This window comes from Rana temporaria, chromosome 3 (assembly GCF_905171775.1).
Source record: "Rana temporaria chromosome 3, aRanTem1.1, whole genome shotgun sequence".
NCBI classification, from domain to species: domain Eukaryota; kingdom Metazoa; phylum Chordata; class Amphibia; order Anura; family Ranidae; genus Rana; species Rana temporaria.
The window spans coordinates 140,599,832-140,620,003 of NC_053491.1; the positions used below are offsets into that span (position 1 = coordinate 140,599,832).

The following is a 20,172-nucleotide window of genomic DNA, read 5'->3' on the forward strand; positions in this document are numbered from 1 at the left end:
CTAGATTCCTTTATGTAAATGTATGTATTTTAACCTACGGTCTTGTTTGAGACTATAGATAGGTTCTGTGTGTTAGATAGACTAATATCTTTTTCTCTAATAAATGTGTGTTATGTTAAAGCTTTCGCTCTGGACAATAGAACTCTTATTTTAACCATATATCATATACCAGGTCTTCCTGAAGACGAAACGTTGGGAGGCTGACGTCACCGCGTATTGAGGACGCACCTCGTTTGTTTGCCGGCCGGCTGTTTCTGTCTCTGCTGTTTTTAAACTTCTTAATCGTAAGTGTTCTACTTGCTCTACTTTTAATAAATCCTGACGGTACTTCACTATGTGAGTTTGTATATCTTTTATTGAGACCTGGCTACCTGATCTCTGGATTGAAAGGACTAGCTTGGAACGCATCTTTGCTGACAGCTGTAACACACTACCATGCATTAATGATCCCTTGAGGGTCGCTAAGTTCCGGTAAGGGTCAGTGTGTTTCTATGGTGGTGGTGCTTCAGTTCTACTTCACAGTGTCTGTCATTATTGGTCACTGGGAGAAAGTCAGCGTGTCTGTTTGCCATACGATTTTGCACTATTGTTTTTTTTCGTTTTTTTCTCTATCTACTGGGCTGAGTCCATTGATGTGGGAACTTCTCAACCGATCTATGTTGGATCTTCAATTGGATACATCACGGATTGCCTAGTTTGATCCATAAGGATCTATTCTTCTGGTAAGGGTCAGCTTGAACGTGTTTACCCTGATATTGATCCAGCATTAGCCACGGAATTGGATTCGTTTCATACTGATTGGACAATTTTATATATTTTCACTAATTTTGTGCGTTTATATTTTATTGGGACTATTTACACATTTGACCTTTTGATCATCGTTACAAGGTGTTTCTAGCACAATCCCTTTTTATTCTATATGGTCAATTATATATATATATATATATAAGGTTTTTTTTTAGCGCAACTCCTATTTTTCACTATTCGTTTTTATGTTGTATAACATTTTGAGTTTGCTGCTTCTTTATTGAGTTTATTTTTGGTATGCACATTTTTTCATTTTTTACATATATCATATATGTGAGATATTAAATCTTAAATATACAATTATTTTTTAACACAGACAAGGTTTGTAGTTTACTTTTACTCTTTGCAGAATACAGTCTGTAGGTCAAATCACAAGAAGTTTATGGGACTGGATGCAAAACCGCCTAACACATACACACAAGAGCACTAATGTGGCAACATTTTTTATTTTATCGTTATTCTTCTAATCCACAATCATTGAAGGTTCACATTATAGAGAGCAAATCATTCAAAGAGAGAGGGGGAGACCATTTTTCAGTTTTAACCACTTGCCTACCGAGGACGTCATATGCCTGCAGCTACAGGCATCATTCAGATATCACCGTCTTCTGCCGGTGATTCTTTGCACGATAAGAACCATCATAGCGACAGCTCCGTCGCTTGATCGTTCTTATAGGCAAGCGGGAGGGGACGTCCCCCCCCCTGCCATCCGGTGCTTCTCCGGGCTCTTCCGTGCCATCAGGGATACGGAGAACGAATCAGCCGGCGGTGGCTGGGTAGAATAGAGAGGACTGGTGACCAGATGGTCACCAGTCCTCTCTATGACCGTCAGAGGCCCGTCACGCCTGGGTACCCGGAAGTAAACAAAGCCGCAATGGCGGATGTCAGCATGAGATCTGTGAATTTTTTTCATGATCTCATGCTTTCAAGCCTGGAGGAGAGATGTGGGGTCTTATTGACCCCACATTTCTCCATAAAGAGGACCTGTCACAGTGATTCCCATTACAAGGGATGTTTACATTCCTTGTAATAGGAATAAAAGTGATAAAAAAAAAAAAAAAAAAAAGTAAAATAAAAATGTGTGTTCATATTACATATTTTTTTAACACCCCTGTCCCCGGTAGCTCACGCTCAGAAGCGTACAAATGCAAGTCCCGCCAACATATGTAAACGCCATTCAAACCCCACATGTGAAGTATCGCCGCATGCGTTAGAGCGTGAGCAACAATTCTAGCACTAGACCTCCTCTGTAACTCATAAATAGTAACCTGTAAAAAAAATTAAAGTGTCGCCTATGGAGATTTTTAAGTACAGAAGTTTGGCGCCATTCCATGAGTGTGCGCAATTTTAAAGCGTTAGGTATCTACCGGTATTTACTCGGCGTAACATCTTTCACATTATACCAAAAAAAATTGGGCTAACTTTACTGTTTTGTAAATTCATGAAACCGCCCCCCCCCCCCCCCCAAAAAGGGCATTTGAAAAATTATTGCGCAAATACTGTGTGAGAAAAAAAAAGTTGCAATATATATGAATAAAATATGTTTGGGGGTTCTGATTAATTTTCTAGCAATTTTTTTAGATTTTTACATGAAGGAGAAAAGTGCCAGAATAGGCCCGGTGGACAAGTGGTTAAACAAGGTCTTTTGCATCTTTAAATTAGCATCCCGAAATGGCTTAAAGCGATATTAAACCCCAAAGCAAACTTATTTTGCAGCTTGCCACTTCTTAGATGTGATGACTGCATTTGTTTTCTTTTGGCCCCTTTCACACGGGGCGGATCAGTAATGATCTGCCCCGTGAACCTCCGCTTTCTCAGCGGGGATCGCTCAGTTGATCCCCGCTGAGCCGGTGGATAACAGGGCGGTCCCCGCACACTGTGCAGGGACCGCCCTGTCTTTTCTCTGGTCTCCCCTATGGGGGGGGGGGGGGGGGGAATCTGATGAACACAGACCCTCTGTCCGTATTCACCCGATCCGATAGAAGGATGGAAAAGTAGGTTTTTCCTCCGTCACATTTTGGCGGATCGGATGTCAGCGGGTATATCACCGCTGACATCCGCAGCTCCATAGAGGAGTGCCCGTTCAGGTCAGACTAAAAAACTGGCAGGCGGACCTGAACGGGCCGCCCGTGTGAAAGAGCCCTTAGACTTTATTTCCACCTGTTATTCTGGCCAGCAAGTCTGTTTTTACAACAGAACAAACTGCCCCGCAAATGTAGAAATTAGAGTGTTGAGACAAACCATCTACCACTGACAGGGTTGCATACAAATGAAGAAGAAAAAATAAATAAAAAGGGTTTCTGAAACTGCTTGTGTAATGGTAATGTATTTAAATATGTTAGTATATCCAACACTCCCTCCAGACTGACAATGCTGCTCTGTCCCTTCATCTAGAGCGGGGGCACTCTAATAAAGTAGGTGTGTTTCTGGCCAAATCACCAGGTAAAAACAGGGAGGGATAAATAAAAAAAATAAACTTATGTAGCCACCATCTAATGTTTGACAAGCTGCAAAACATTACACTTATGGGTTTAACAGTGTGATGATAGCACCCATTTCCTATAGGTTGTATATATAATTAATAGGCAGTGAAGTGGTGAAACGGGGGGAGGGGATCCCCCTGCAAGGCAATGTTATGCGTTATACGTTGCATACTAGCACATGAGATACTTGCCTTAAAACAAAACCCTCCAACGGTGTTCTGTCACCACTGACAGGGCTTTCTTCTTCACCCGATCTTTCCAGGTTTGCAGGCTCTAGCTGCCTGAATGCACGAGCTGCGATGACATCACTCCCGTACATGGCACAGAGCTCTGAAGGGACTACACGAGTATACCCCTTCATTCAGAGCACATACGCTGGTGACATTCCAGTGAGCAGCAGCCGGTGACATCTCCTAAACGATGCATGTTTAGGGGGATATTCATTTTACCTACAGGTAACCTTTTTATAAGGTTTACCAGTAGGTAAAAGCACTAGAAAAGAGTTTACTACCATTTTAATGTTTGGATGTCTCAATTAGAGCTCATTAGTTGTTATAACATTAATCATTTCCTCTCACCGCTTGTCAAGCATCATGTACCATTGATTTTCATTAGGTTACCATCACTCTGTCTACTTATATCATACACAAAGTATAATATAGGGCAAACATGATTAGATCACTTTACATGTTTATTCCACATGTCCATTTTTCTTTGCCAAGGGTAGCACAACTTTCATGTACCGTATTTATCGCGGTATAACGCGCTCCTGCGTATACCGCGCACCCCTAAAGTGGCCCCCAATCCTGTGGAAAAAAAAAAGTTTGTTTTTTTTGTACTTACAGTTTTGGTGTCTTGCACAGCGTCCTTCTGCGGCTTCGGGTGTCCTCTTCGGCGGGTCCGGTGTCCTCCCCGCTCGTTTCCCGCGCCGAGTTTGAATACTGCGCCGACATATACAGAGCGCAGTACACTCGTGTATTGTCGGCAATGCTCGGCTACCCGCGCTGACGTCCTGTACGTGAGCGCGGAAGGAGACCGCCCGATTATACCCGAGTGTACTGCGCTCGGTATATGTCGGCGCATTATTCAAAACTCGGCGCGGGAAAGCGGGTATCGGCGTATACTGCGCACCCACGATTTTGCCCTGATTTTCAGGGCAAAAAAGTGCGCGGTATACGCCGATAAATATGGTAGTTACAGCAGTGACCAGATCCTCAGACTGCATATGCCATCTGTTCATGAATAGGGAAGGTTTTGGACGTTTTAGGTCTTTGTGCCCAAAGGGGCATGGCGAGATGGAGGAGTCATTCTGCACAACGCCATGGCTTTTGTGGACAGATGCAATGAGCTTTTTAACATTAGCAAGCATGTTGTGTGAAGTTCCCTCTTCATTATGGGGACCGTGTGGTAAAAAAATCTTCTGCAGCTTCTGTCATCACTGCCTCAACATCCTCTTCAATTCAGCAACCTCCAGGACTGGCATATCAGGATCTGACTCCAGTTGAAAACTGGAGCAGGAGAAGAGTTTGAGCTCTGAACAAATATTGTTGAACGCCGTAATCTGTCCGGAAAAAAAAATTAACAAAAGCAGAATTGTGTGTGAAGTAGCTTGTTGTGTGTCTGAAAATAAGCTAGACCTGAATGCTCAAACCAGCATTTAAACCGGTTCTTGCTTAAGTGCAAGAGACGCATAATCAGTGAGGTGGATTGTTGAGCAGATGTTCGTATGCTGGTTAGAGTTGGCTCCCATTTTCATGGAGTGTGGGAGATATGATAAGTGTATACTGTAACCCAGACCAACTTACAAGGACATTTGTGGCGAAAAGAGAGGAGGAAGCGCCTAAGGACCTTATAAAAGGGCACTAGACAGAAGTGACGTTAAGTTGTGTGACCAGTGGTGTGATGCAACACCTACTTATGCAGTTAAGAGTGAACTCTGAGTGGTTGAATTTTAGCACAAGTATGAAAAGCGTATACACCGACACACAGCCCTGTTTTACACAGCAACAGTCAAAACACAGAGTGACCCTGTCTGGACTTTATATTAAGTCCAGGCTTAACCTAAGGGGTCTTTGGGGATTGGGTTCTATAGTGATGGATCACAGACTTGTATAGCACCCTGCAGCTAACAATGCACTGCATTAAGTGCCAATACGAGTACTCCACATAAGATTCAGTACCCGAAGCAAAATTACAGGCCATCCACATAGCGAGGGATCCGGGTATGGCTCCCCAAAGTTTTACTAAGGTTGTACCATTACAGATGCACTACCTTAGTAGTAGTGAAGCTGGCCGGTGTCCAATCACCTGAAGGTACAAGCCTATAACCCATGGTGTATGAAAGAGTTGCCCATGTCCTTTATGACCAAGAAGAGTAAAATACTTAAACGCATGCAAATGCTCAGATACCTGAAACTGATACCTTTGCAGTAGGATTTGAACTCCTACAAAATGAATGGGCTCAAATCGCACTGCAAAGAATCACATGCGATTTGAACAGGAATATGGTGAGATTCCTTTTTGACTCACATGCAGTTTCCTGCACCGCTCCCGTGTGAACCCAGGCTCGTCATAGTGACTTTAGTACCCATACATGTAGTTAAAATAAAAAAACTTTCAGTGCAACCCTATGAATTTGTTATATATTTATGCACTCTTAATTTTTTTTTTTTTTATACATTTAATTTTGAGCAGCACTGTATGTTGCATTAAAAACTGCAGTTAACATAATAGTGTAAACAGACAAATGGATAATACTTACAATTAGTGGCGCTTTAGAGTCTTGATAAAGATGCCTGTACCCAAGATACAATACAAGGGCACCCATAGCGTAAAGGAAAGACAATACAGCAATGGCAACATAAAACTGTGCTGGAGAAGAATAGTCCCCGGTGAGGCGGAACGGTTGCCATATTCCCCCACAGATTTTCTCAATGCCTTTAAATAGAACAGTATTCAGGCTAAAAACAAATAGAAAAAAAATTAGTATTCTTTATTAAAAAACATTCAGGGGAATTACCCAAGCTTCCTATGCCATTCTGTTGGAAGTGGTGTGCACCAGTTCCTATTTCTGAGTGAATAGAAACTAGTGCAGGTCTGCACCTGAGAGGGAAAACTGTAGTGTTTGCAAAGATAAATCTGCCTGTGCAATGCTTTGTGAAACACCCCATTGTTCTCATGTTGGGTAAATAGATGCAATATAAGCAATTATGAGTTATCCAGAATATGCTTATGGATAACTCTCCCTATTTTTATATTCTTAATGGCCCTTTCACACAGTAATGTCAATTTTCACGGACTCCACTTACTCAGCAGGGACCGCTCTGTTGATCCCCACCGAGCCGGCGGATGACAAGTCAGTCTTTGATCACTGAGCAGAGACGGACTTGTCAGAGACCCGCTCTCCTCTATGGAGGAATCGGATGAAAACAGATCCACCTGTCAGTTTTCATCTGATGGATGGAAAAATAGGATTTTTTGTACTCACCCTAAAATCCTTCTCGGTCGTCCCTAGACGGACACAGCCTTCAATGTCTTGACATATGGGTTATGTTCCTGTTCATAAGAGAGGACTAGGCAGAACATGTTAGATATTTAAATACATGTTACTTTAACAGAGTTGAACAGCCCCGCCCATTGTACGGTCCCTCCAGACATAACCCTCCTCACTGCAGCATGCAGCCTCAGTTTGTAACAAGCAGTACAAACCTAAAAAGGAGGGGTGGGTGCTGTGTCCGTCCATGAACGAGAGAGAAAAGGATTTTACGGTGAGTACAAAAAAAATTCCTATTTTCTCTTATTGTCCATGGACGGACACAGCCTTCAAAGTCTTGACAAGTGGGACATCCCCAAGCAGTGTAAAAAAAAAACGAGGGGTGGGAACAGCATCAGTAAAAACAATTTAACTTCACCCCAAACAAGCAGAGCTCCTCAACGGAGGAGTAGCAACTTTAAACAGCCGCCTACAAAACCTTGCAGTCAAAGGAAGCATCTGAAGATGCATTCACATCAACCTTGTAAAATTTGGAAAAAGTGTGAACGGACGACCAAGTCACCACCTTACACACCCGTGAGACAGACGCTTTATGTTGGAAAGCCCAGGAAGCACCGTTTGCCCTGGTCGAAAGTGCCATGACCGGAAAGGGGGCGCCCGCCCCTTAAGAGCATAGGCCTGTATGACGGTCTGCCTGATCCACCGAGAAACGGTAGCCGACGAGACCGCCAGGCCCTTTTGTGGACCAGATACCATCACAAAAACTGAGTCAGACCTCCGAAAACGGAGCCGTAGCAGACAGGTACACCCGCAAAGCACATGTACCTGAAATATGCAGCGCAACCTCCTTAGGATGCGCCGGTCGAAGACACAAAGGATGGAAGTACAATGTCCTTGTTAAGGTGAAAGGCCGAAACCACCTTCGGAAGAAAGGAAGGTTGCAGGCGCAACACCGCCTTATCCTTATGGAGGACCAAGTATGGTGACTTGCAAGACAAAGCTGCCAATTCAGAAACAAGAGAGGAATCTGAGGTTTTCAAAAGGAAGGTTCCTGAAGAACCAAGAGCACCATATTCAGATCCCATGGAGGAAGAGGTGGTTTAAGAGGGGGAAGTATATGATGCACCCCCTTTACACAAGGTACCCACCAGAGAATGGGCCGCCAAAAGAACACAGCCAAAGCTGAAATCTGTCCCTTAATGGTGCTTAAGGCAAGTTTCTGATCCACTCTACTCTGTAAAAACAGCAGGACCCTGGAAAACGAATACGTCCGTGGACGCCACCCCATCTCCTCGCACAAAGATGCAGGCCTTCCAGGTGCGATGGTAGATCTTCCTGGAAGACGACTTCTGTGCTCTCAGCATGGTTGAGATAACTGAGTCGGAAAGACGTCGGCCCCTTAGTACCTGGCTTTCAATAGCCATGCCGTTAAAGCCAGCAACTGTAAAAGCAGGATGAAGTATGGGACCCTGGAGACAGAAAGTCCTCCCGCATTGGCAGCTGCCAGGGTGCATCCGCAACCAAGCGCACGAGATCGATGTACCAAGGACGCTGGGGCGAATCTGGAGCGATTAGAATAATCAGGACGCCTTCGGCCTCCACTATGCAGAGCAGCCGAGGAAGAAACTTCAATGGGGGAAAGGCATAAAATTAGCCGATACTGACCCCACGGGGCCACTAACGCGTCCGACGCGTCTGCCCAGGGATCTCTGGACCTGGCCACGAACTGCGACACTTTGCGGTTAAGGAGAGAGGCCAGGAGATCCACGTCCGGTACCCCCCCCCCCCCAGACACCCCGCCCCCCACAACCTGTGAGGCTGGCATAATCACTGTCCACTAGAAGGGAAGGAACGACTTCCCAGACCAAAGAGCCGGAATCTCAGCCACCAATTCAGAGAGACTGACTAGGTGGCTTACCTGAATCTGGCGATCCAGAGACAATGGAGATTTGTTCCATTTGGACAGGCTCTCCTTCTGCAATACTCAAGTGTGGAACTGGGCATATGGTACTGCCTCTAAGGAGGCTACCATCAGACCCAGGACTTGCATGCAAAAAAATCTCAGAAGATCGTCTAAGTAGCCCACAACGGCAATGCCTCGCTGTCTCAGCAAAACTAGAATCGGTGCGAGCACCTTGGTGAAAACTCTTGGTGCCAACGCTAGGCCAAAGGAAATAGCCACAAACCGATAGTGGTCTTCTCCTATTGCAAAGAGCAGAAACCTCTGGTGTCCTGTGCAAATTGGGACATGCAAGTATGCGTCCTTGATGTCCAAGGATGCCAGAAAGTCCCCCGGATGGAGCGCAGCCAGTCCCCCGGATGGAGCGCAGCCGAGCAAATGGATTATATGCAGAACTTCCGTACTCTCATAGGCATTTAGGGCTTTGAGGTCCAAGATAGAACGAACCCCGTCGTTCTTTGGGACCACAAACAGATTAGAATAAAATCCCTGAAACATCTCGTCCTGCGGAACAGGTGAAATTACCCCACAACTCATTAAGTCTTGCGCTTACGAGCCGGGGGGAGAGGGAGATTTGAGGGAAAGAATCTGTTCGGCGGACAGGAAAGAAAAACTATCTTGTACCCTGAAGAGACCACCTCGCAGACCCACTGGTCAGAGAGGTCAACCGAGCTGTGAACCTGTGAAGCCGCCCCCCACCCATGAGTCGGGCAGGGGCAAAACTTCATGCGGTGGTGGGTTTGGATGTCGGTTTGTTCGGCTTACGCACCCAGGGCCTTCGCCAGCCTGGGAGGGTCTACCCACGGGCCTTGACTGACGAAAACACTGCTTCTGCGTGGTAAAAGGACCCAGCTTACGCCGCAGCTCCTTCCCCTTGGTGGACTGAGGGAGGAGAGTGCCCTTACCTCCAGTGACATCCTTAATGTCATCCAGCGAGGTACCAAAAAGTCTCCCACCTTTGAAGGGTAAATCTACCAGGGCTTTTTTGGATGCTTGGTCAGCAGACCAGCATTTCAGTCAAATCAGGCGGCGCAACACTACCGCAGAAACAGAGGCTCTGGATATCAAGGGGGCTGCATCCAGGGTAGCATCACAGACATATACAAGGCCCTGGACCAACTGGTCGGCCAGTCTAACATATTGAGGAGGGAGCCGATTCTCCTCCACAGTCTGGTGCAAAACTTTTGCCCATTCAGCGAGTGTCTGAGACACCAAGGTTGCAGCCAAAATAGGCCGCAATGCAGACCCTAGCATGGTAAACATGGAGCGGGTCACCGTCTCGGACCTCCCATCAGTATGGTCCTTGAAAGCAGGGGTCCCTTCTATAGGGAGAGTGGTTACCTTGTTTAACCGAGCAACCAGGGGGAGGGGGGGGGGCCCAACCACCAGAGGAGAAGCCCATTTTTTCAAAAGGGTAACGGACCGCCAGGCGCTGAGGGAACACAAAGGACTTCTGGGGCCGTTCCCATTCCTTATCTATGAACTTATCAAAGAAAGTAACAAAAGGAAAAACTTTCACAGAGCGGTTAGATTTGTGTGACCCAAAAGGATACAGACCCCTCTGTGGAAGTCCCAGCTGCATCTTCCAGCTTGATAAGAGTCCCTCACAGCATCAATAAGTGCCCTGTCTTGCACTGACCCGGACGAGGGGTCCTCCTCACCAGGGAGGTCCTGGTCTGCATCCTCTGACATAGCAGAACCAGGATCCTGAGTCGCAGCCAGGCCCGAATTCACATCAGATCATTCCCCAGAAGATGGTGGGGGGAGGGGTGCTTTTTACTCCCCTTACGCCTGCACGCCGCATCCACCCTGGCAACAAATGATTCCAGGACTGCCAAAAGTGTATCCATGGGAACCGCAGGGGCAGTTTGCGGCCTCTGGCAATGTAGGGGAAGAAAGGCCAGATACGGACTCCATTATCACCCACTGACAGCCCTCAGGGACCAAGTGAAAAACACTTAAGTCCACTCTCCTTGCTGCACTGACCGGGGGGGGGGGGTTACCCAGGGGACTCACCACCCAGAGGGAGACCGCTCAGCACAGCTGCCCGTCCTCCTTGTATACACAGCGTGTGTGCGCGAGGTAGAAACTGAGCTGTGCTCAGTTCAGAAAGCCAGTGCTAGAGACTTCCCAGGAGAAAGACCGCCTACCCCCCCCCCACCTCACAGAAAGCGGACCCCGGCGCCCCGCCACAGGTATACTACCCCGGTCGCAGCAGGCCCTAGGGCAGGAGGGGAAAGGGAGGACAGGGGAACCCCTTAATCCCGGAAATGCCCAGCTGTTCCATCCTGCGAGGAGGAAGCGTACTTACCCGTCCTTGCGAGGACATGCTGGCGTGTCCCTGCCAGACCCACAATCGATGGTACGGAGTAGCTGTCGACACGGTCCACTGAGTGAGACAACAAAACAGCCCAGTCATGTGTGGACCCTGGAGCAAAAAATCCACCGGCCACCCCAGGAGTAATGGGGTATGTTGCGGCAGACCCAGCGCTTACCTAAGGTGTGCTCACGCTCTATGGTCGGACTGGGAAGACTACAAGGATCTATATATCCAGCCTGTCGTCCAGCTGGCAGTTGATGGAAGAATCTTAAAACAAAATAAAAAGAAAATAAGATATAAAACATTTCTTCAGGGTGCTGGGCCCAAAAGGGAGCCACCTCCTTCTCTGCTAGGCAGAGAAAAAAAAAACTGAGGCTGCATGGAGGAGGGTTATGTCCGGAGGGACTGCCCCCTGGGCAGAGCTGTTCAACTCTGTTAAAGTAACATGTATTTAAATATCTAACATGTTCTGCCTAGTCCTCTCCTATGAACTGAAACATAACCCATATGTCAAGACTTTGAAGGCTGTGTCCATCCATGGACGATAAGAGAAATAGGTTTCCATTAATCTGGATTTAGCAGAGCAGATGTCACTGCTGACATCCATCATTCCATAGAGATGCATGGAAAAACTGACAGGTGAACCTGAACTGCATGTGTGAAAAGAGCCCTTAAACTATTTGCACATACATTTATCAAACTAAATGTGCAGTCTTTTTTTTTTTTTTTTTTAAGTTAACATCTACAATTTAAAAAATATTTGCACATACATTGCAAAGAGGCATCTTAAAATATCACTTGTAGTAAAGCTTGTAGATAATTTCCCCAGAAATAAATACCTGACTGAATTCCCGCTTTAAACCCCAGAACAAAATTGTAATACTTTGGCTGCATTTGTTGTCTTTCACCTTCCCTCCAATTATGTTTACCTCATTATACAGGCCAGTAACATTCAGTCCCAATGTGACAGCCCTTACTCACCATACTGTATCTATAGGACCACCAGCATTGTCACCCTGAGACAAGATTGCAAGAGATCACACACACACACACACACATTTCTTGTCCATTTTTCAGAATAACAAACATTTTTCACTCATGGTTAGTGTTTGGCTGAAGCCGTTTATTATCAAAACTGTGTTTACTCTTTAACTTGCAACAGAAACTACCCAAACGACCCAGATCAAAAGTTTACATACCCCAGTTCTTGATACCATGTATTGCCCCCTTTAACATAAATGACTGCTTGAAGTCTTTTGTGGCATTTGTGGAGGAGGCTCTTTATCTTCTTAGATTGTAAAGCTTCCCATTGCTCTTGGCAAAAAGCCATCAGTTCCTGTAAATTCTTTGGCTGTTTTGCATGAACTGCACGTTTGAGATCTCCCCAGAGTGGCTCAATGATATTGAGGTCAGGAGACTGAGATGGCCACTTCAGAACCTTCACTTTATTCTGCTATAGCCAATGACAGGTCGACTTGGCCTTGTGTATTGGATCATTGTCATGTTGGAATCTACAAGAACATCCCATGCGCAGCTTCCTGGCTGATGTATGCAAATGTCCCTCCAGTATTTTTTTGGATAACATACTGCATTTATCTTGACATCAATTTTGACCAAATTTCCTGTGCCTTTGTAGCTCACACATCACCAAAACATCAGCAATCCACCTCCGTGTTTCATAGTAGGAATAGTAGACCTTTCATCATAGGCCCTGTTGACTCCAAATATAGCATTTATGGTTGTGGCCAAAAAGCAAAATGTTGGTCTCACCACTCCAAATCACTTTGTGCCAAAAGGTTTGAGTCTTGTCTCTGTGCCATTTGGTGTATTGCAAGCGGGATACTTTGTGGCATTTGCGTAGTAATGCCTTTCTTCTGTTGACTTAAAAGCCATTACTTCACAGCCCATCTTTCTTCAAGTGCATCCTTATTGTGCATCTTGAAAACAGCCACACCACATGTTTTGAGAGAGTCCCGTGTTTCACCTGAAGATATTTGTGGGTTTTTCTTTGCATCCCAAACAATTTTCCTGGAAGTTGTGGCTGAAATTTTAGTTGGTCTACCTGACCGTGGTTTGGTTTCAACAGAACACCTCATTTTCCACTTCTTGATTAGAGTAATGCCGATTGGCATACTCAATTCCTTGGATATCTTTTTTTATCCCTTTCCTGTTTTATACAGTTCAACTACCTTTGCCTGCAGATCCTTTGACAATTCTTTTGCTTTCCCCATGACTCAGAATCCAGAAACCTCAGTGCAGCACTGGATGAGAGATACAAGGGTCTGTCAGGAGTCCAAAAACGAATTGACCTTTTATATACCCCCCCCCCCCACACACACACACACTAAAATTACAAGCAAACAGATCACAGGTGAGGATGGTCACCTTTAATAGCCATTCAAACTAATTTGTGTCAACTTGTGTGCATGTCATCAGACCAAAATCACTGGGGTATGTAAACTTTTGATCAGGGTCATTTGGGTAGTTTCTGTTGCCATTAGGATTTAAAAAGTAAAACACAGTTGATTGATAATGAATGGCTTCAGCCAAACACCAACCATGAGTGTAAGAAAAGTTTGCATCATCATTCACATTCTCTGAAAAATGGCCAAGAACTCATAAATTCTGCCAGGGCATGTAAACTTGAGCACAAATGTATATTATGTATGAATTATACACATTCATTATGTGCAACTTACACATAGGCTAGCCTATAGGTAAAATTCATGTAGGGAAGTTTACCCCTACTTTACCATATCTAAATACAGTAAACACAAGATGCTTGTTCGGGTTTACATATTGTATATCAAACCCAAAAAGTAGACAACCTCCTGTTGAGGTTTTTACTGCCATTTAGGGCTCCATTTCAGAGATTTACCTGTTTACCCATCATTTACTAGACAAGAAGTGAGGGAAAATCTGCACCAGATAGAAATAATAAAAAAAATATATATATATATATATATATATATATAAAAAAAAAATTGCACAGAGACGATAGCCTTCCCCTGCTTTTATAAAAAGGATAAACAAGGTGGCCAGTATGGTGGCCTGAATTTGAGAGAGAGGGCTATATAAGCAGATCACTCACCTGTGGTCGATCGATTCAATATGCAGTGCACTTATATCACGGGCAGGTGCAATATCATAGCAGACACTGTCCCACTTTAACTATACTTTGTTCTTTCTGCATTAGTGTGCCCTACAATTACTTTTAGTGTATTTTTTTTTACTGAAAATTTGCACTTCATAAATTTTTTCGCAAAAATTGTGTGACAAAGATTTGTCACCATCACTTTTTTCTAGGTTGTCTGCTTTCAGAAAATACATAATGGTTCAGGGTTTTAACCAATCTTCAGGCCTAAACAGACTCTTCAAATATGTGAAAAAAATAAAATAAAATATAGAATAGAACCTGTTCTCCTCAAACATGCTTGATAGTAACCCCCACCCCCAATAAAGCCTTTCATATTTTTGTACCTTAACCGTTGTTGAACTGCCACTTTTTGCTTTCCGGGGACTCCCTTGTGCCCTCCACAACATTTTTTTCTACATAGCTTTTTTGATTGGCAGGTATCCTGTCTAGCCTTGCCAAATCGGCCGATACTTTAACTATTTAGATTGTTCTCATAGGAAGCATGGATTCTTTAAATTTTCTATTATCACATCAGATGTCGGCCGCTCCATAGAAAGCAATGGCTTGTCCGATCAGGTCCTCATGAAAACAGACAGGCGGACACGATTGGTCTGTAAGTGTGAAAGGGGCCTTACAGGAGGTCAGTTATGAAAGAAACAGGAGGATGGGAAAGGGGGTTACCATCACTGATATTGTCATTCCAGGATTTCAATGCTTTGAGTCACTGACCCAAAATGTCTGCAGATCAGGGAGTCCTAACCATTTGCTGCATACTTCGTACAGGTCAGCAACTGAAAGCACTGAAACCATGACAGCCGGGAACTATCATTTTCAGAAGATAGTCAATGGCAGCCCCATTTTTCTGAGGAAAGTTGTCCTTTAGGTTGAGGCTCTAGAAGATATGATGGCACTAACCTATGAACCCTTTACAAAGAGGTAAAAAAAAACACAGACTGGGTGGTTATACTTACTGAAATGGGTACCCAAAATCAGCCGTCATAGTTTGGTTATCTGTAAGATTCGTTTTTGCACATGTAACAAATAGGCTTGTTTGTCCCTGGTAACCCCCACATGTTGCAAAAGAGAAGATTGAGAACAACTAGAAGGGAAAAAGATTATATAATAAATTCAACAATTTAATTGATGAATTACAATTCAAGAACTTATTTAATTTAGTGCACCCAAAGCTTAGAGTAACACTAAAATTGTTTACAATGCTTTCTTAAATTAAAGCACCTTCCACTCCTCCTCCTCACAAATTCCTTTGTTTCTGTAATTTGACTTCCTGTTAGAGGGTGACTACATTTGTTCTCTATGGTCACACTGTATTAAGACCCCCTTTCATACACCGCTCCTAAAGCGCCCCCTTGAAGTTAAAGGGCACCGCAGTGGAAACGCTGCTTTAAAAGCGCCCGCTAGCGGCCAAAAAGCGTCCTTAAAACTAGCGGCGCATTGCTGCCGACACCCCCGCGCTGTCAGTGTGAAAGGGCTATCTATATATATATATATATATATATATATATATATATATATATATATATATATATATATATATATATATATATATATATATATATATATATATATATATATATATAGATTACAGGGCCAATAACCATAGAGAACCTCACTTTCAACCCGTCCAGTCCAAGACAATATTCTGCCTTCGGCACTGTCACACTTTGAATGACAATTACTCTTTACCCATATGAAATAGTTATTTTTGGAGACAGATAGCACTTTCTTTTGGTTGCATTTAATCATCACTGGGTTTTTTGCTATATCAAAAAAAAAAAAAAAAAAAAAAAAAAAAAAATTATATATATATATATATATATATATATATATATATATATATATATATATATATATATATATATATATATATATATATATATATATATATATATATATATATATATATATATATATATATATATATATATATATATATATAAAATAAATAATATTTAAATAAAAATCGGGAATAAAAAAAATGTTGCAAATAATTCTTTGACGAACACACACAGTATATTTCAAAAGTGCTCAATACCGATGTACCAAAACGGCCTAATTTCCTAGTAGGAGGCATAGTGAATTTTTGTGTCATATTTTTTTTTGCAACACAAAAAAAATATATATAATTTTTTTTTTTTTTTACATGCGCTCACCAGTGCAGTACAGCATCATCATATGACTGGTGTGGAGTTAATCAGGAGTCCTTTCCTGGAGTCTTACAGCACAGCCACCTGAGACACCCTAGCTCCTTCCCTCTGTACAAAAAAAAAAAAAAAACAGCGCCAACCATCTTTAAAATTTCCTCCTTCCCTGCTGGCTCCTCAGTTTTTCTTAGAGCACCTCCAGTCTGCTGGGGGGGGACAAAAGAACATGTGATACACAGTCAAAAAATACCACAGCTCCCATTTCAGAAAATCTCAAGCAACTTATACATTTGGGTGGGTACTGGTGCGGTCCTGAAAGACTCCGGGAAAGAAAGTTACTGGTAAGTAACTTTGTGTTTCCCCTAATTGTCTTTCAGGACAGCCAACTGAGAGGATAATCGAGCACTTACCCCTAGGGCAGGACTACAGCTTGTAAGACCTTGCCTCCAAAGGCCTGATCCTTTGTCGATAGGAGGTCCACAAAAGGTATAAAAACTGGACCAAGTGGCTGCTTTGCAGACTTGCTCTGGTTTTGCTAGTGTTGTCATTGACCTTGTAGAGCAGCCATCACTAAATGGTAGCCCGAGTCCTGCCCCAGTGACGCTTCTGTCCGGACCGCCAGTAATGTTAGCAAGTGTTTGCTGGGACCACGGGTTTCCCTAGCAACCAGTGATGCTGCGTGTGACAGAAGACTCACACTAGCGGACCGCGAGTAGGGGCGGGGTGCGCACGTGACGTCACGCCCCTACTTGCATCCCGTGAGTGCAAGTCTTCTGTCACACGCAGCATCACTGTTTGCAGGTCCAGGCTCTCCTTGCGAGTAGGGGCGCGAGATCATTCCACTGCCACCTCATCTGTGTATACACGTTTGATACCTACAGCCTGCATGTGAGTGTAATTGCTGTTTTATTATTACATTTTTTATATACAATTTTACGCTATGTGGCCACCCTTCTCTTCTTTCTCCTAAAAACCCTATGACATTACTTGGAGAGGTATTGTCCTGGTATCCTTCTTGCCATATCTAATTTATCTTGGAACTGCCTGCTATCAGAAGTATTTGATGAGCCCATTATCCAGCTCATATCTTCAAGATCCTGGAATGATATTCCAAAGGCTTGTTTGACTTCTGGCGACATATGTCCCCACAAGTCCACCTTTTCTGGTAAGCTGTTATTCACACTGGTGGAGGTGTCTCATCACTTTAAGGAAGACAGCAATATCTTCTGCGTTGATATAGATATATAGATATATATATATATATATATATATATATATATATATATATATATATATATATATATATATATATATATATATATATATATATTTTTTTTTTTTTTTTTTTTTTTTTCTCACCGGGTGCCAACCTTCTTTCTATGGACTAATTTTTCAAATTTATTTTTGAGAACATTATTATCACCACTATCTGTGATCACCAATGCTGATTGTGTGACCCTTTGGTTTTATTAAGTACATGGACACTTTGTTAAGTTGCAATTTTTTTTTATATAATCACATGGTTATTTTTATCCTGGTATATTGTCATAATGTACTTGGTCTAAGCGCTACACTTTATTTTTCTTTCTGTAAGGAGGCATTCTGATGGGAATGCTTGATGTAAAGGGGCACTGTGATGGGGACACCTGATTTAAAGGAGAGCTGTGATGGGAACCCCTGATGTAAAGGGGCACTGTGATGGGGACTTGAGATTCGGACCTCAGCCCAAAGAAAATTTTAGTGACCGGACCTCCTTGAATTTTAATTAATTAAAGACCCTTGTCGTAAAGTGTGCCCTTATATCCTCTGGGATTTGCATACCTCCCAAAGTTTAAACCTGACCAATAACCTCTCTCAGCCACCTGGCTATAGGCCATCAAAGTGCTCTTTCTTGCTCCCTGAAAATAAAACAAAAGATGGAATCCGTGTTCCTAAAAGGTTTTGTTTTTTCTAAATAATGTAGAACACATCTTCTTACGTCTAACATGTGAAACTTTACTTCCTGTTCTCTGTAAAAATGTGTACAAAAAAGGGCAGCAAAATATTATTGAGGCTACCTTGGGTAAAAAGGCGGAGAAGGGAAAAAAGGGAGAAGGAGAGAGATCCGATTGATAGAAGCCCGATCTCAAACTCTCCTGGCGGTAGTGACCACCACAAAAAAAAAAAAAAAAAAAAAAAGAAGAAGGAGGAGAACCTAACTAGCCATGGGCTGTAGGGGTGCAACGGATTGTCACCGATCCGTGTTCCGAATGGGTCACCCCGTTCGGATCGGCACACCCCACGATCCGCGGAGCGCTCCGGAGCCCGGCCTAGGAAAGTCCCCGGCTTCGGCCTAGCTCCGGCCATCTTGCTCCACCCAGTGTGCTTTCCAGAGCCCAGCGTGACACGCCTCCCCACCTCAGCGCGCTGACTTCTGTAGTCAGCGCGGGGAGGGCTGTGCACTGGGCTCTGGGCAAGCACACTTGGAGAGGGAATGCTAGCAGTGAAGCACTGGTGTGAGAGGTGGGAAACAAAAAAGAGCACAACAGCAAGATTATTTACTACTGCATGTTATGTCCAGTTCTGACAATGACTGAACACAAAGCTAAAAAAAACACTCTCACTCTCTTTATATATATATATATATATATATATATATATATATATATATATATATATATATATATATATATATATATATATATATATATATATATATATATATATATATATATATATATATATATATATATACACACAAACAGGTATCAAAAGATGTAGTTTTATGTGTGAAATGGTTGCCAAATGCCATAAAGCAACTATAAAATGTATGTGTGTGCATGTATTATATATATATATATATATATATATATATATATATATATATAATTTGGTTTTGACCGATCGTGTGTACGCAGCCTAAAACTCCGGTGGGTGTAGCAAGATTTGTTTTTTTGCTGATCCAAAAATGATCCGATCCGTGACTCCTGATCAGAGGATCGATCCGATCCGTGAGTTTTTTGATCCATTGCACCCCTAATGGGCTGGAAGCTAGTTTTTCCTGAAAGTCCCGATACTTGGCTTTTTAATGTGCTGAGGCTCAAAGCCCTTGTCTGCTCCGCACTGCAGGTACTCTAGAACCACCACTGAGCTCTGTGCCTCAAAGGCATTTTCTGTACACCAAGTTTCCATACTTTTCTATAAATGGTACGAGTTTCTATCTTTCTGCTAACCAGTGGTGTATTTGAGAAGCCCCTAGCTTTCAGCAACTGCTCCTCAGAAGCCAAGCAGTGAGGTTCCACCTTGGGGACAACGCACTGGGCCCTGGGATAGGAGATCATTGGATTGGTAGTATGCATGGGGGTTCTACAGCAAGTTCTTTGAGAAAAGAGAACTACGGTCTCCTGGGCCAGTGTGGTGCAAGAAGAATCAGCAAAGTATTCTCTTTTCGGAATTTTCTTAGTACCGCTGGTAGGAGCAGGGTTGCCAACTTTCAGTAAATTTACACAACAGTTTGTAAAATCCATAATTGTTGCATTTGTCCATGAATGTCAGTTACAGACATGCAGCCTATATGTCCGCAATGGACACTCAAGAACAGATGCAAAAAGTACGGATTTTTCATACCGTTTGTAAATTTACTGAAAGTTGCCAACCCTGGGAACGAGCACTGGTGGGGAGGAGGCATAACACTTGGCAAATCTCCATTTCTGTCTTTATCTTTCAGGGAAATCAAGATCGAACCTTCGCGTTTTCTTTTGAGGCAAATAAACCCCACAATCCCATTTTTGTGTGATCATTCTGAACACCCCTTGATTTAACTTCCTTTCCT

At 43.3% G+C, this 20,172-nt stretch overlaps 1 protein-coding gene across 1 annotated transcript in view; it reads right to left on the bottom strand.

Annotated features, from left to right (window-relative positions):
* SYPL1 (synaptophysin like 1) overlaps positions 1 to 20,172 on the bottom strand; it is a 69,236-nt gene that overhangs the window by 37,792 nt on the left and 11,272 nt on the right. Inside the window, exons 2-3 of the mRNA XM_040343525.1 lie at positions 15,171 to 15,298; positions 6,052 to 6,250 (exon numbers count right to left, since the gene is read on the bottom strand). Coding sequence (XP_040199459.1) covers positions 6,052 to 6,250; positions 15,171 to 15,298 — 327 coding nt within the window. The remainder of the gene's footprint in view (positions 1 to 6,051; positions 6,251 to 15,170; positions 15,299 to 20,172) is intronic.